The sequence below is a fragment of the Arachis hypogaea genome, chromosome 14 (genome assembly GCF_003086295.3).
Source record: "Arachis hypogaea cultivar Tifrunner chromosome 14, arahy.Tifrunner.gnm2.J5K5, whole genome shotgun sequence".
In the NCBI taxonomy this organism is placed as follows: domain Eukaryota; kingdom Viridiplantae; phylum Streptophyta; class Magnoliopsida; order Fabales; family Fabaceae; genus Arachis; species Arachis hypogaea.
Genome location: NC_092049.1, coordinates 51,146 through 66,184, shown reverse-complemented (window position 1 = coordinate 66,184; position 15,039 = coordinate 51,146). Strand labels below are relative to the sequence as shown.

The following is a 15,039-nucleotide window of genomic DNA, read 5'->3' as shown; positions in this document are numbered from 1 at the left end:
CTCGCATAGGTTGGTGGTCTCCTCATTCCTCACTTCTCTACTTCTGCATCTGTTTTTTTTAGTTATTCTGTTTATGTTATATTGTTAATTATAACTTGTTGAATTTGTTGATTCTTGATTATGAATTTCTTGAATTTGTTGAATTTTTTTATTATAAATCTGTTTAGATTAATGGCAAGTTGATGTCTTTTGTTTGATTATTGATGTTTATAGTTATTTTTGTTGATGTTACTGTGAATTTAGGGTTACTTAATAGGAAATAGATGATGTGAATTTGTAATAACTGTCGTTTTACACCTTTGTTATTCCATAGTTTTTAAGAATGACTTCAGCACCATCAGAAACATCATTCTTGCAAGAACAAGGATCAACTCTTAGGCTGCTTTTGTTTTTAGGGACGGGACACTGAGACAATAATACAGAGACAAAAAATTGTGTTTTAGAGATGAAACATGGACAAAGATATTGTGTCAAAGAACACTGAATTAGTGTATTTTGTGTCCATCATAACAGGAAGAACACGGAGACACTAACAAGAGACACAATTTATTTTTTATTTTTTCTTTCATTACTCTTGTTAATTTTTTATAATTATATTTATTATTATTATATTTTTCTTCTCAAATTTTTTGAAAGAAAAAAATGAGAATAAATTAGATTTTTATAATTTGTTCAAGTTTATCACTAAACAAGATACAAAAATACAAAATTTTGTATCTCTATTTTTTTGTGTCTTGTTCTCAATATCTTGTCTTGTCATTTTCTCAGAAACAAACGCAGCCTTAATATATTAATTAGAATCCAAAAATTAACAATAGAGCAAAAATCGATCATGCATGGGACTATTGTAAATAAGTTGTGGAATTTGAAAAAAACCATTCTATATTTTATATATATATATATATATATATATAATTTTTTATCATTTTTTATTTTTTATTTACGTGAAATCAATTTTATCGATTTAACTAGTAATTTATCAATTGAACCAATAAACCAATAAATTAATAACCTAACCAGTTTAATTATCTGTTGGATTTTTAATTTTTTACCACTGTGCTTTCGGTTATATTTTTGTCCATTCTTCCAATAAAAAAAAATAGTTTATATTGACAAAAAAAATCGTTGATCTAGTATTACTCATTTCTATTATAGAGGAATAAAAAAAAAAAAAAAATCATTGTACAGTCAGTGTTCCAAAATTTAGCTTTGTTCTAAAATCTCAGCTCGGGGAAGCAATGCAATGCCCATGGAATGGTTCCACTACGGTGACCAAAGCAGACACGTCAAAATATCAAATTAAAACCGACGACATCATCCTCTTCTTATTAGTTATTACCCATCAGATCTGACACTATCACCCTCTGCTTCTTCCATCTCTCAGATCCCTCTCTGCGTCACCGAATTCCATCTTCGCCGGAAAAATCTGCGAGCTCTTCAGATAGAAACCATCTCGTTTCGATTTCGCCGTGATCTGGAATCTCGCCTGCATTTCCTCGAATTCCGGTCTCCGACTTTCAGCACTGCATGTGATCTGCATTTTCGAGAGAGCCAGAGGAAATGGCGGCCGGTGGTTTCGTCACTCGAGCGTTTGATTCTATGTTGAAGGAGTGTTCCAGCAAGAAGTACCAGGACCTCCAGAAAGCTATTAAGAATTATACAGGTTAACTTTTTCTATACGATTCTCAACCCTAGATCTCTGTTTCAATTACTTTCTCTTGCCTTTTGTGTTGTTCCTCCCCTTCTGATTTGAACTTTGATGCGTATTCAATTTTCATGATTTTATTTTCAGCTTAGATGATATTGTTTAAGCTGTTCACTGTTCAATTTGCGCCATTGATCCTTGGAGATGATGTATTTGTTGTGCTACTAATAATCTTATCTTAAATAATATTATTATTATTGTTATTATTATTATTATTATTATTATTATTTATGCTATGCTATTGTTTCAGAAATTGCGAAAGAGGCAAGTCAGAAAAAGCAAGAAGCCCCGAGTGAGGCCAATCAAGTGGCATCGTCAGCTGAATCGGCCAGGTAAACATCTTTTGGATAAAACATTGGACATGATGTATTTGGTGTAGTTTAAATTGAATACATTTTGGGTTGTTGCTAGCACAAATGAAACTGAAGATGGAGCAGCGACTAGAACAGAAGCAGATCAGTCACAGAAGGCTAAGGGTGGTAATATTACGGTTGTTCTAGCGAATGCTGGGCAGACACTTGATGGACCTGATGCAGAGCTTATTTTAAATCCACTTCGTCTTGCATTTGAGACAAAGAACTTGAAAATTCTAGATCCTGCTTTGGATTGTCTTCATGTATGTGCATCTGTTTTTGATGCTGCTGAATGAGTTGTTCAACTAATTCTTATAGCTGTTATGATGCTTAGTCATGCCGAATTGCAAAATCTTGCTCATTCTTCTTGATTTCCATTAATACAGAAACTTATTGCTTATGATCATTTGGAAGGAGATCCTGGGTTAGATGGCGGTAAAAATGTCCCACTGTTTACAGACATTCTAAATATGGTGTGCAGTTGTATTGATAATTCATCACCAGATAGGTATGCAAATCTCTACCCCTCGAGCTTTGCTGACTGAATATAAGTTCTGTGTGATATTCATTCTTGTGAATCAATATGCAGTACTATTCTCCAAGTGCTGAAGGTACTCCTTACTGCTGTGGCTTCCACAAAATTCAGAGGTGTGTGTTTATTGTAGTAATGAACCCACTCTTCTGTTAAGTATATCTACTGATAACATGTTATATTGATGGACATACAATCTCTTGTGAGGGAGTTAGCTTTAAGTAACAGCAGTTAAGTTAAATGTTTTTAAGTCTTGCCGTTGCTGTTTCTTTTTTTTGTTTTATTTATTTTACCCCACCCCATACCATAGCTGGTTGGAAACATAACTCAGCATAATTGCTTTTCTTAATATAACCTGTCAAAAGCAGTAAAGAACTTTTTCGGTTGATTTTATTTCTAGGAGAAAAGGTATATGAAAATCATGTAGTTCCTCTTCCCCTTTGTTTTTGTTTTGTATATTTCTATTTTCTGAGTAGATGCTATGAGGTTGTGTTCTCTAGAACTTGATGTGTAACTAAATTTTGGCATATTTCAAAAAGATAACTTGGAAAGACAAACCATGGCGATGTTTCCCGCTTTGAGTTTGGGGAGGATGCTTGGCAATAGAGCTTTCTGTTTTAGATGCTTTATCCTTACATTCACCATGTCTATGCTGCATAACAGTTGGTATAGAAAACCATGGCATTACTATTGAAATCAAAGATGAAAAATTGGCATTATGACTTCACTCTTTTAAATATGAAAACCATTATGGGTCATGTTACTCATGCATGCTTCACAGAATATCATTGATGAGATGAGATGACTCTATGAAGAAGATCATGGCTCTTTTAATGAGCCAAGCCCATTTTTGCCATTAAATTGGTAGCCTCAGGAATCTGCGGCTTCCATTAGTTTTTCATTTAGTTAAATCTCCTCATCTTTCTATGGAATTCAATTACACTGAATTGAGAATTGAGACTTGTGAGTGCTCTGATTAGGCATGACTGGAAAACAAATTATGCAAAACTGCTGTGTTAAGGAGAAGGGAGAAAAACTCCATCAATAGAGACAATACAGGCCTGCTTTCGTCTCAGTTAGAAGCTTAGAGTATTGCTGTTTACACAACTAATTGTGATGTAATTTAACACATGCATTATGCTTTTATTTTCAGTTTTTTTCACTATGTCACCCTGATCATCATATCGGTCCTCTGGTTTTCAAACCACGCCTTGGTTCTCTAGGCCACCTTTTTTGTCTTGTTCGTATGTATTTATTTACATATTGCTTTCTTCTTTTTGTATAATTAACGATCCTTATTTTGTGTTATTCAGTGCATGGCGAACCCTTGTTGGGAGTTATCAGAGTATGCTACAATATTGCACTAAATAGGTATTACTCATTTCTATTTTGTCTTTGATGCTTAGTTATTAATCTATAGTACTCAGATTCATTCTTTGCCTTTGTAGCAAGAGTCCTATAAACCAAGCAACATCAAAGGCTATGCTAACACAGATGATCAGCATCATCTTTAGGAGAATGGAAACCAATCCGGTGGGGGCTTATTTTTATTCTTTATTATTAAGTATATTAAGTCTATTGGTTCCACAGTAATTCTCTTTTAGTAATGCCTTTAAGTGTCCAGGTTGAAACTTCAGGTGGACATACAGCTACAGAGGCAGCTTCAGCTGAGAATTCAAACACAAAATATGACGAAACATCTTTGGGAGAGTCAAATGAAAAAGAAATGACTTTAGGTGATGCACTTAGCCAAGCCAAGGATGCTTTACCAGCATCTCTTGAGGAACTTCAACATCTTGCTGGGGGTGCTGATATTAAGGTGAATAGTTTACAAATATGTTACTAATCCAATCCTATTTAGCTAATCCCTATTATGATAAGATTGTGTATATTTTATAGGGCTTAGAAGCTGTGCTGGACAAGGCCGTGCATACTGAAGATGGTAAACAGATTATACGGTATGGATATGTTATAGAAATTTCTGTTCTGCATTTTTTTCACTGAGACTAATTACCCAAACTATTAATCTTCTGTCAAGTGGGATTGATTTGGAGAGCATGGGTATAGTACAACGTGATGCTTTGTTGGTATTTCGCACTCTTTGCAAGGTTGGTTCTGCAACTTAAATACTAGCATCACGGTTACTTTCTTTCAATATCTCTTATGTTTTCAACTGTAAATTTGGCAGATGGGTATGAAGGAAGATAATGATGAAGTTACAACCAAGACAAGGATATTATCTCTTGAGCTTCTGCAGGTTATAAAGTGATTCTAGCATCTATTAACTGCTAGTTTATAGGTTGTAGCAAAATTCATAGAAAATTATGTTCCTTGTAATGATGCATAAGCATTTTTTTGCTTTACTCTGGACCAAGTTACAGGTCCATTTGATTTTCCGTGATATACTTGGTGCTTTTAATTGTATTGCCTTGGGTTTAGATCTACAAATGCAATTAATGTCAAGATGATGTAAAGAAAACTTACATATCCTTTTGTTTTGATGCTGATATTTGTATTTAATGCTTTCTTTCTTAAAGAAAACCTTATGGAAGGACGGCACATTATTGTCTTTTTATTATTCTTTGAAACTCATTCACGTTGCTGTGAATTGGTTTCTCAATGTTTCAAATTACTCTTTTCTTCATAACTGACGACAATTGAATTTTTTTATTTTTTATTTTATTTTCTCAGGGTTTGTTGGAGGGAGTTAGTCACTCATTTACAAAGAATTTTCATTTTATTGATTCGGTGAAGGCATATCTTTCATATGCATTATTGCGAGCTTCAGTTTCACAATCCCCTGTCATATTTCAGGTTGGTTGAACTAAGTTACATTTTTTAGCATATCCTTAAGGATCTACTTGTAAATCTTGTTATTTTGTTCTTCTTTGTTGGCAGTATGCAACTGGAATATTCTTGGTGCTGTTGTTGCGATTCAGAGAAAGTCTCAAAGTATGCGTCATATCTTTTTGCAAATCTCATAGAGGCTTCTTAGCAGAGACCACTGTTGATTTAATGTGTCTAATCTGTTTCTGCACCACTCTTTTTGTTTTCAGGGTGAAATAGGCATCTTCTTTCCGCTGATAGTGCTTAGACCACTGGACAGTTTAGAGTTTCCCATCAACCAAAAACTTAGTGTTCTTCGGTATGATGTTCTTGCTGTTGATTAAAATTTCTTGTAATATGGTTTAAAGACCTTAAATGATATGTTGTTTTTCCATTCTTTTTTTTGGTATGATTAATTTGATTTGGTGTTGATTTGTAGGATGCTAGAAAAAGTATGCAAGGATCCACAGATGCTTGTTGACATTTTTGTGAATTATGACTGTGATCTTGATGCACCAAACTTGTTTGAAAGAATGGTAAAATCTGACAGTGATTTTGTATGGCATAAACATCATTGAAGTTATTTATGTGCATGTTGGTGAATGCAATAATCTCTACCGTCTTCCAATTTAACATGTAGGTTACAGCTCTATCAAAAATAGCTCAGGGTACTCAAAATACTGATCCAAATGCTGTTGCTGTTTCTCAAACAGCTTCAATTAAAGGTTCATCGCTTCAGGTAGGTTAGCTGTTGCCTTTTTTATGGGAAGCAAGTAGTTCATTCGAGGTTTAGTTACTTTAAAATTCTCTATAGTTTCATTGAACTTCCATATCGGGTATTAAATTGCTTTTTTTTTTTTTTTGTGGATATTATTATAAAACTAATACTAAAACTAATATTTATATTTATATGCATGAAAGAATTTTTCACATTTATTTTTTAATTATTTCATATTTAATAATAATACAAAATATTTATGAATTGTGTTTTAAATGCAAGATGTCTTCACTTGAATGATTGCGGCAAGGGAAGTAAAAGAAAGTGGGGTTGAAAATTGAGGGAAAATTATACTTCCATTGAATCATTGTCTCTTGGTAATGTTGCTGATTGATCACATTTTCTTTATCTCATAGGCTCTTGTTAGTGTTCTTAAATCATTGGTTGAGTGGGAGCAATCACATAAGGAATTGAACCTGAATAACAATCAGCAAGAAGGGTCTTCAGTGGAAGATTCTTTTGAAGTTAAATCCAGGGAAGATGTAACCAGTAATTTTGAGAAGGCCAAGGCTCATAAATCTACACTGGAGGCTGCCATTGCTGAGGTATCAGATCTTATGGTCTTTAAACTTTATAGAAGGGAAGTGAAATTTGTCAGAACCTTCCATTGTATAATGGTCAATATGTAGTTTCGAGCTGACTTATGGTTTTAATAATCTTTTTAGTTCAACAGGAAACCGACAAAAGGGTTGGAATATCTAATATCAAATAAGTTAGTGGAAAACAAACCTGCTTCGGTTGCTCAATTTTTGAAGATCACTCCCAATCTGGATAAGGTTGTAACTCTCATGTAGTGCAATTTAATTCTAGATTCATGTTTGTTCTGTAATATATACCTCTTGGTTGCTTTCAGGCTGTAATTGGTGACTATTTAGGTCAACATGAAGAGTTTCCCCTTGCTGTCATGCATGCTTATGTAGATTCGATGAAGTTTGCTGGAATGAAATTTGATATTGCAATCCGGGAGTTTCTTAAAGGGTTCCGACTTCCTGGTGAAGCCCAAAAGATAGATCGAATCATGGAAAAGTTTGCAGAGAGGTAATGGCTATTTTAACATGCAAGTTCCCCTCATTATTCTTTCCCTAGGCCAGGGTTGATTGTCATTCTATAGAGTTGTGGTCGGATGTTTTGGGTATACTTATTTCTGCCTCTGTTGGAATCTCTTTTGCAGCTTGTTTGTATTGGGGTAAAAATTATGAATGGAAGCTCCATGGAATTGATCCATGTGTATTTTAACCCACGTGCAAAATACACCGTTGGTGTTGAATTTTGATAGAAAATCTTGTGATTGATAAGGAGCTAGTTCTATCAAATACATATTGTACTTGACCTTTTCCCAAGTCAGTTATCATTTAATTTATCCTTTGTTACTTTAAATCTCAAACATTGGATGATTTGTGTCATAGATATTTTGTTTCTTTCAAGATTTTGGTTTGTGCATATAGTTTCTGCGACTAATACTTTTTCAATATGTCATGATAATTCTATCTCCACTAATAATTTGTGTCTTATGTAATAATTGTAGTTTCTTTTTGTGCATGTTGTCTATGGCAGATATTGTGCAGACAATCCAAGCCTTTTTAAAAATGCTGATACAGCATATGTTCTTGCTTATGCTGTTATCATGTTAAATACTGATGCTCACAACCCAATGGTTTGGCCTAAGATGTCCAAGTCAGACTTTGTTCGCATGAATGCCAGGGATGATGCTGAGGAATGTGCTCCTAGAGAGCTTCTGGAAGAGATCTATGATTCTATTGTCAAAGAAGAGATTAAAATGAAAGATGACACAACATTCATTGGAAAAAGCAGCAGACAAAAGCCAGAAGGTGAAGAAGGGCGCCTTGTCAGTATTCTTAATTTGGCACTGCCCAGAAGAAAGTTATCAGAAGATGCCAAGTCTGAAAGTGAGGCCATCATTAAGAAAACACAAGCTATATTCAGGAATAAGGAGGTGAAAAGAGGGGTTTTCTACACTGCCCAGCAGATTGAGCTTGTAAGGCCCATGGTAGAAGCTGTTGGGTGGCCTTTGCTTGCTACCTTCTCTGTAACAATGGAGGAAGGTGAGAATAAGCCTCGTGTTGTTCTGTTGATGGAAGGCTTCAAAGCTGGCATACATATTACATATGTGCTTGGAATGGATACTATGCGCTATGCATTTTTAACTTCTCTTGTCAGGTTTGATATTTTTCTGCATTCCCCTCTGTTTTCTTTTCCTTTATTTTGACATACTAGGAAATATACATATTTTATACATGACAATAAGGATGCCATCTTTCAACTATGATTTTGGGACAGTTGACTATGTTCTTTTTTGGTTTTGTTGAACTCAGGTTTACTTTCTTGCATGCTCCCAAGGAAATGCGTAGTAAAAATGTTGAAGCGTTGCGTACACTGCTGGTTATTAGTGACTCAGACATGAATTCCCTTCAAGACACATGGAATGCTGTTCTGGAATGTATTTCTCGCCTTGAATTTATAACAAGTACTCCTGCAATTTCTGCCACTGTCATGCATGGGTCAAACCAAATCTCCAGGGATGCTGTTGTTCAGTCTCTGAAAGAGTTAGCTGGCAAACCTTCTGAACAAGTTTTCATGAATAGTGTTAAACTACCTAGTGATTCAGTTGTGGAATTCTTCACTGCTCTCTGTGGTGTGTCAGCAGAAGAGCTGAAACAATCGCCAGCTCGTGTTTTCAGCTTGCAAAAGCTTGTTGAAATCAGTTATTATAATATGGCTCGTATACGTATGGTATGTATTCTATCAATGCAAATTGCAAGTATTTGCTTCATCTTGATATTTCATGCCTTATAAATTGCATCTGTAAGCTTTGTTTATTGTCTTCCAGGTCTGGGCTAGAATTTGGTCTGTTCTAGCGAATCACTTTATATCTGCAGGGAGTCATCATGATGAGAAAATTGCTATGTATGCCATAGATTCTCTAAGGCAACTTGGTATGAAGTATTTGGAGCGTGCTGAACTGGCCAATTTCAGTTTCCAAAATGATATTCTCAAACCTTTTGTTGTTCTTATGCGGAATAGTCAAAGTGAATCCAAAAGGAGGCTAATTGTTGATTGCATTGTTCAGGTTTAGTTGGCTTGAATTCTGGTTCTTTTCCATTTGTACTTAATGTCATTAGATATATTTTCTATATTTAAGTTGGTACGATTGTATGTTGCAGATGACAAAATCTAAAGTTGGAAACATAAAATCTGGATGGCGTAGTGTGTTTATGATTTTTACAGCTGCTGCAGATGATGAATTGGAATCGATTGTTGAGAGTGCATTTGAGAATGTTGAGCAGGGTAAGAATAGGTTTCTTTGATCTTGTCATTGCAGTCTTCTGTTGCAATTGTGGTGCATCTAACGGATGGAAATTTTGCAGTCATCTTAGAACATTTTGATCAAGTAGTGGGAGATTGTTTCATGGATTGCGTGAATTGTCTGATAAGGTTTGCCAACAATAAAACTTCACATCGTATTAGCTTGAAGGCTATTGCACTCCTGCGTATATGTGAAGACCGTCTAGCAGAGGTTGGTTTGGTATTTTCAGTCGGAAATCTCATTTTTACTTCAAATGATTATATTGGTCTTTTTGAGCCCCTCTAAATTAACAAACGGGGTGGGATGTGTTATTTTTCTATCACTGTCTAGTATGTTTCACCCATATATATGTGTGTGCATGCACACTATTTTGGAGCATGGTATGATAACAGGATGTTGGAAGCTAAGCCTAATTCTCATTATTTTTCCCAAATGCTCAATCTTTTCATTGTAGATGAGCCATTTTTTGCTCCAATTTTGAGTACTTTATGTAAAATTGTTGACTGTTTCAAGAAGTGGATTCTTTATTCGGTTTTTACTGTCAGTGCCTCTACTTTAATGTTTTATTTGTCAACTTAGGGTCTTATTCCTGGAGGTGCCTTAATGCCTATTGATGCCAATTTGGATGCAACTATGGATGTAACTGAGCATTATTGGTTCCCGATGCTGGCTGGATTATCTGATCTAACATCAGATCAGCGACCTGAAGTCAGAAGTTGTGCGCTTGAAGTATTGTTTGATTTATTGAATGAAAGAGGTAGCAAGTTCTCTACATCATTTTGGGAGAGTATTTTCCATCGAGTTCTATTTCCAATTTTTGATCATGTGAGACATGCTGGAAAAGAGGGCTTTGTTTCTACTGATGATGATTGGTTTCGTGAAACAAGCATACATTCACTTCAGCTGCTTTGCAACCTTTTTAATACATTCTATAAGGTATACTACACTATTGAGAATGCTTTCTTGTGATCTCTGCTTGCTGATGATTGGCCTTATGACACTTTCCTGGTTAATATGAAATACTAGACCTAAACCCTAAATGCTAAACATCACGAGACCTGGGTGTTGTGTGTAATACTATTTGGGGATTTAACAGTTGCATGGTACTTAAGAGTGCAAAATGCAACATTTGCTTCTGGAATTTGAGCTTTTTGCAAATCAAGAAGTGGAAAAAGATTAGAAACTAAGGGCGCATTTGGTTTGCATTTTCATTTTTTTTATTTTCAATATTTTATGTTTAAAATTTTGTGAAGAAAAAAAAAAAAGGGAAAACAGGAGGAGAAAACATAAAACGGGATTTTATTGTTTTCACTATTTTTTGTCCTTTTCCTTCACAAAATTCTAGAACAGAAAATGCTGAAAATGAAAACACAAACCAAAGGAACCCTAACTTTTTCAAACCAACAATCAGTCAATATTTCTCTTTCTCTCTCTACAATAGCAACCCAATCCCTTAACCCTTATTGTATTCTGTTGGTTGATTGTTGGCCAAAAGTAAAACTGGTAACCTAGTAAAACAGATAATAAATATATAAAGGACTGGGGATTGCATAGAATACTCTCTCTCTCTCTCTCTATGTGTGTGTGTAAAACAGATAAATAAATATATAAAGGACTGGGGATTGCATAGAATACTCTGGTTTCTCTCTCTCTCTCTCTCTCTCTCTCTCTCTCTCTCTCTATCTCTATGTGTGTGTGTGTGTGTGTGTGTGTCTATCTCTCAGTGTGGAGCAGTGATGGTCATTGATATGGGAAAAATTTATTGTTCATGTACATGCCATTGATTGCTTAAAAATAATTTCTGCTAAAAAGTAAAATTGTCAGATGTTTTATCAATCACGAATTCATTGCATTAGTATTATAAGAATGTGATTATTGTTATCTAGTTTTCCTTGAATTGTAAAACGATCATTGATGAGGAAACTTCATTACAGGAGGTTTGTTTTATGCTGCCGCCACTGCTGAGTTTGCTGTTAGATTGTGCAAAAAAGACGGATCAAACAGTGGTCTCAATATCTCTTGGTGCTTTGGTACATCTCATTGAAGTTGGTGGACATCAATTCAGTGACAGTGACTGGGACACATTACTTAAAAGCATAAGGTGCAAACTTCTGTCAACTCCTGAATATTCATTGTAATTTCTCTGATGATAACTATAATCCATTTTGTTTACTCTTGATCTTCAGGGACGCTTCATACACAACACAACCGGTAGAACTGCTCAATGCTTTGGGTTTTGAAAACCTGGGAAAGCATGGAGGCATTGTTGGAGATTCAGGGGAAAATGTTGGTGACAATGTTACCATAAAGCCAATTGTCAATGAGGTAGGTGAGCATCAACTGGATGGCAGTGATAATGGAAGATTATCCCCATTGGCATCCCCAAATACAAATGCCGATGTAGTTGAAGATTCGGCATCTCACACAAATGTAGAGCAGTCTGAAGGTTAGAGTTTCAAATTTTAGTTAGGTGCATTTTTAAGTACGACGATGTAGTCAGATAACTATGGAAAGGTATCAACTATCAAATAGATTAGTTGTAAAAAATTTAACGCATGGGGGCAGGGGGAAAAAGATTGTGAATTGGCTGATTTGATTTCCTCAGCTGCCTTTGTGGGGATTTCAGATGTTACCTTAAAAGGAAAAATGAAGTGGAACCTGGGTCTTGATTGGAAGTTGAGACTTAGAAGAATCAATGAATATATACTTAGTGACATTGACGAATTGTTTATTGTAGGGCTATCATCTCCATCAGGAAGAACTCCAAGAGCTGCGGATGGAGGCCTCCATAGGAGTCAAACATTAGGTCAACGTATCATGGGAAATATGATGGACAATCTGTTCCTTAGGAATCTTACTTCAAAATCTAAAAGCGGCGTGTCAGATGCTTCTCAGCCAACTTCTCCAGTTAGGGTATATTGCTATCTGGTGCTAGCAATATAACATTTACCTTTGGATTTTTGCAGGGATACTCTCTCTTATTTTGCTTCATTTTAGGTTGCTGATATCGTAGAGCCTGATACCAAGAATGAGGAGAGTCCTTTGCTAGCAACTGTCAGGGGAAAGTGCATTACACAATTGTTGCTTCTTGGTGCAATGGATGGCATTCAGGTTTGTATATTATTATTATTATTATTATTATTATTATTATTATTATTTTGTGTGTGTGTGTGTGTGTGTGTAAATATTAAGAATGCATATGTAAGGGAAAGAGGTAGAATATACTTAACCTGGTAGCGGTTGCAAATCTCTGCAACAATAATGAAAAAGGGAAAGTTTTGATATGTTCTCCCATATAACTTTTTATCTTATTGTTAACAGAAGAAATATTGGACCAAGTTAAAAGCAGAACAGAAGATTGCTGTATTGGACATTTTGTTGTCCTTGTTGGAGTTTGCTGCTTCATATAATTCATCCACCAGCCTTAGGACTCGCATGCACCAAATTCCTGATGAAAGGTATTAAAATTATCTGTATGTGTATACATTTTGTTCAATTCAAGGACTTAAAGCATTGCCAACTTTTGAACAGGCCACCAATGAATCTTCTTCGCCAGGAATTAGCGGGTACTGGCATATATCTAAACATCTTACAGAAATCGACATATGGATTTGAAACAAACTCAGAAAAAGGTCTACAGGCTGATGGATTTCAAGATGCTGGTTCTGATGCAGAAGAGAAGTTTGAACGGATAGCTGAGGAGAAACTGGTCTCTTTCTGTGAACAGGTTCTCAGGGAGGCTTCTGATCTCCAGTCTAGTTCTGGAGAAACTGCTAACATAGATATTCATCGAGTCTTGGAACTTCGTGCTCCTGTCATTGTTAAGGTACAAGGATTATAATCCATGAGAGCATGAAAGTTGACTTGCATTCTACCAACTGTTGTGGAGTTGCCTGTCATATACTTGTTTCTTCTAATTTCTGTTCTTATCACGCCATTTTTAGAGTGATACCTCACTGGTAGCAGCTGCACTAGTAACATACCTGTTTTACCTCGTTTACTTGCATCCTTATACTGGAACCCTAATAAAAAAAAATTCATTATACTGGTACCTGACACGTACACTTAATTGGATGAAATTCATTGTAGCTTTTTCTTGTTTCTTAATTTCTTGATGTTGTCTTCCCTGTATTATAAGTTGATATCCGTTAACCTTGCTCTTTCAGGTGCTTAAAAGCATGTGCTTGATGAACAATAAAATTTTTAGAAGACACCTGAGAGAAATCTATCCTTTGCTAACGAAGCTTGTTTGCTGTGACCAGGTAATTGCTTTTTTCTGTGATGACTACAGGCTGCATTTAATTGGTAATTTGTAGGTACTTGGTGAAATTTAAGGAAATAAAAAAATATACATAGGAAGTTATTGGGACACCAATTGATTTCCTTTAGTTGATAAATAATAAGGAAGCCAAAATAAAAATTATCCGAGTTTAAAAATGGAAATTAATTCTCAATGAATTTAATATATATATATATATATTTGCTAGTTATGCTTGCCTTGACAAAGCTAAAACAATTGAATAGGATTAAACCAGTTGCTTTTTAAATGCCTTACTAATGGCTAAAAAAAAGCTAAAATTAGCTACTTAATTTTTTTTTATAAAAAAAAAGAAAAAGTTTAATTAAGATGAGGAAGAGGATTATACAAATTGGGGATAGTGGTTTCCCTATAAAACTTTTCAATTTCTCAACATGTCTGAGAGGATGTCTCATGTAAAGATTATATGCTTTACACCAAATAGATGTTAGGCGTCTAAATCCTATTCCATGAAACAAAAGCTATTTAAATCTTAGTAGTTAGTACCATTGTACTTGGGCAGAATTTGTTTGTGTTGAATGTGTTCCATGTCCAATACGGTTAGATGATTACATTATTTATATTGGATTATTCAGACGAATTTTGATGTTAGGGGGAAGAATAATAGGGTTGAACAGTCATAGTGCTCTTGGTAAAAAAAAAAATCCCTCCTTTCATAAACTGATAATCCTAATCCTTTGCCTTTTCTAATCAGATGGATGTTCGAGGAGCTCTTGGTGATCTATTTCAAGCACAGCTGAAACCTCTTTTACCATAGCTATCTTATATAATCTCTCTAACAGTTTTGTAGAAAGGCAATAGAAAACATCATATTGGTTTCATCCGATGTCCCAATATTCATTTTCATCTCTCCATATTCGTCCGTGCTGTTTTTGGACAATAGCTAAACTCTGATCAGGGTTGTTTACGATCAGTATTTTGTTGTATGATAATAGTTCTGTACCATGTGAAACCCCTAAATCTTTTCATTAGAAAATTAAATAGTTGCTATTCATATTTCATAATGTATACATCAGAGTCTCCCTCGACTTCTCTAGTTCTCTTTTCCCTTTGTGTTACCTTTTTTATTTTTTCCACAAGTTCAAAGTTCAAACCATTAGTATGCAATATCCTGTACTCTTGTTAATCCATCGCATTAATTGTGAACTCCAACCAAATACGGTGACAATGTTATGGAGAGTAGACGGATACAAAGGTAAGGG

The 15,039-nt window shown here is 35.0% G+C and overlaps 1 protein-coding gene across 1 annotated transcript; it reads left to right on the top strand.

Annotated features, from left to right (window-relative positions):
- Window positions 1-1,133: 1,133 nt before the first annotated feature.
- On the top strand, window positions 1,134-14,845 carry LOC112740735 (brefeldin A-inhibited guanine nucleotide-exchange protein 5). Its single transcript, XM_025789329.3, has 33 exons — window positions 1,134-1,663; window positions 1,956-2,037; window positions 2,117-2,321; window positions 2,445-2,566; window positions 2,648-2,706; window positions 3,904-3,961; window positions 4,039-4,123; window positions 4,215-4,409; window positions 4,490-4,548; window positions 4,629-4,698; window positions 4,779-4,847; window positions 5,282-5,404; window positions 5,489-5,542; window positions 5,647-5,735; window positions 5,856-5,952; window positions 6,057-6,155; window positions 6,551-6,739; window positions 6,860-6,970; window positions 7,048-7,232; window positions 7,749-8,372; window positions 8,528-8,945; window positions 9,043-9,282; window positions 9,377-9,500; window positions 9,581-9,729; window positions 10,099-10,455; window positions 11,454-11,620; window positions 11,706-11,965; window positions 12,257-12,432; window positions 12,517-12,630; window positions 12,841-12,977; window positions 13,051-13,345; window positions 13,686-13,781; window positions 14,532-14,845. Exons 1-33 carry the CDS (start codon window positions 1,561-1,563, stop codon window positions 14,592-14,594), a joined length of 5,274 nt encoding a protein of 1,757 aa, XP_025645114.1. The 5' UTR covers window positions 1,134-1,560; the 3' UTR covers window positions 14,595-14,845.
- The last annotated feature ends 194 nt before the right edge of the window (window positions 14,846-15,039 follow it).

Excerpts from the sequence above, each read along its gene's own strand:
- LOC112740735 (XM_025789329.3), top strand. The coding sequence starts at position 1,561 with ATGGCGGCCGGTGGTTTCGTCACTCGAGCGTTTGATTCTATGTTGAAG. Across the intron at positions 2,322-2,444 it reads CTGCTTTGGATTGTCTTCAT|AAACTTATTGCTTATGATCA; the intron begins GTATGTGCATCT and ends CCATTAATACAG. Across the intron at positions 12,978-13,050 it reads CACCAAATTCCTGATGAAAG|GCCACCAATGAATCTTCTTC; the intron begins GTATTAAAATTA and ends ACTTTTGAACAG.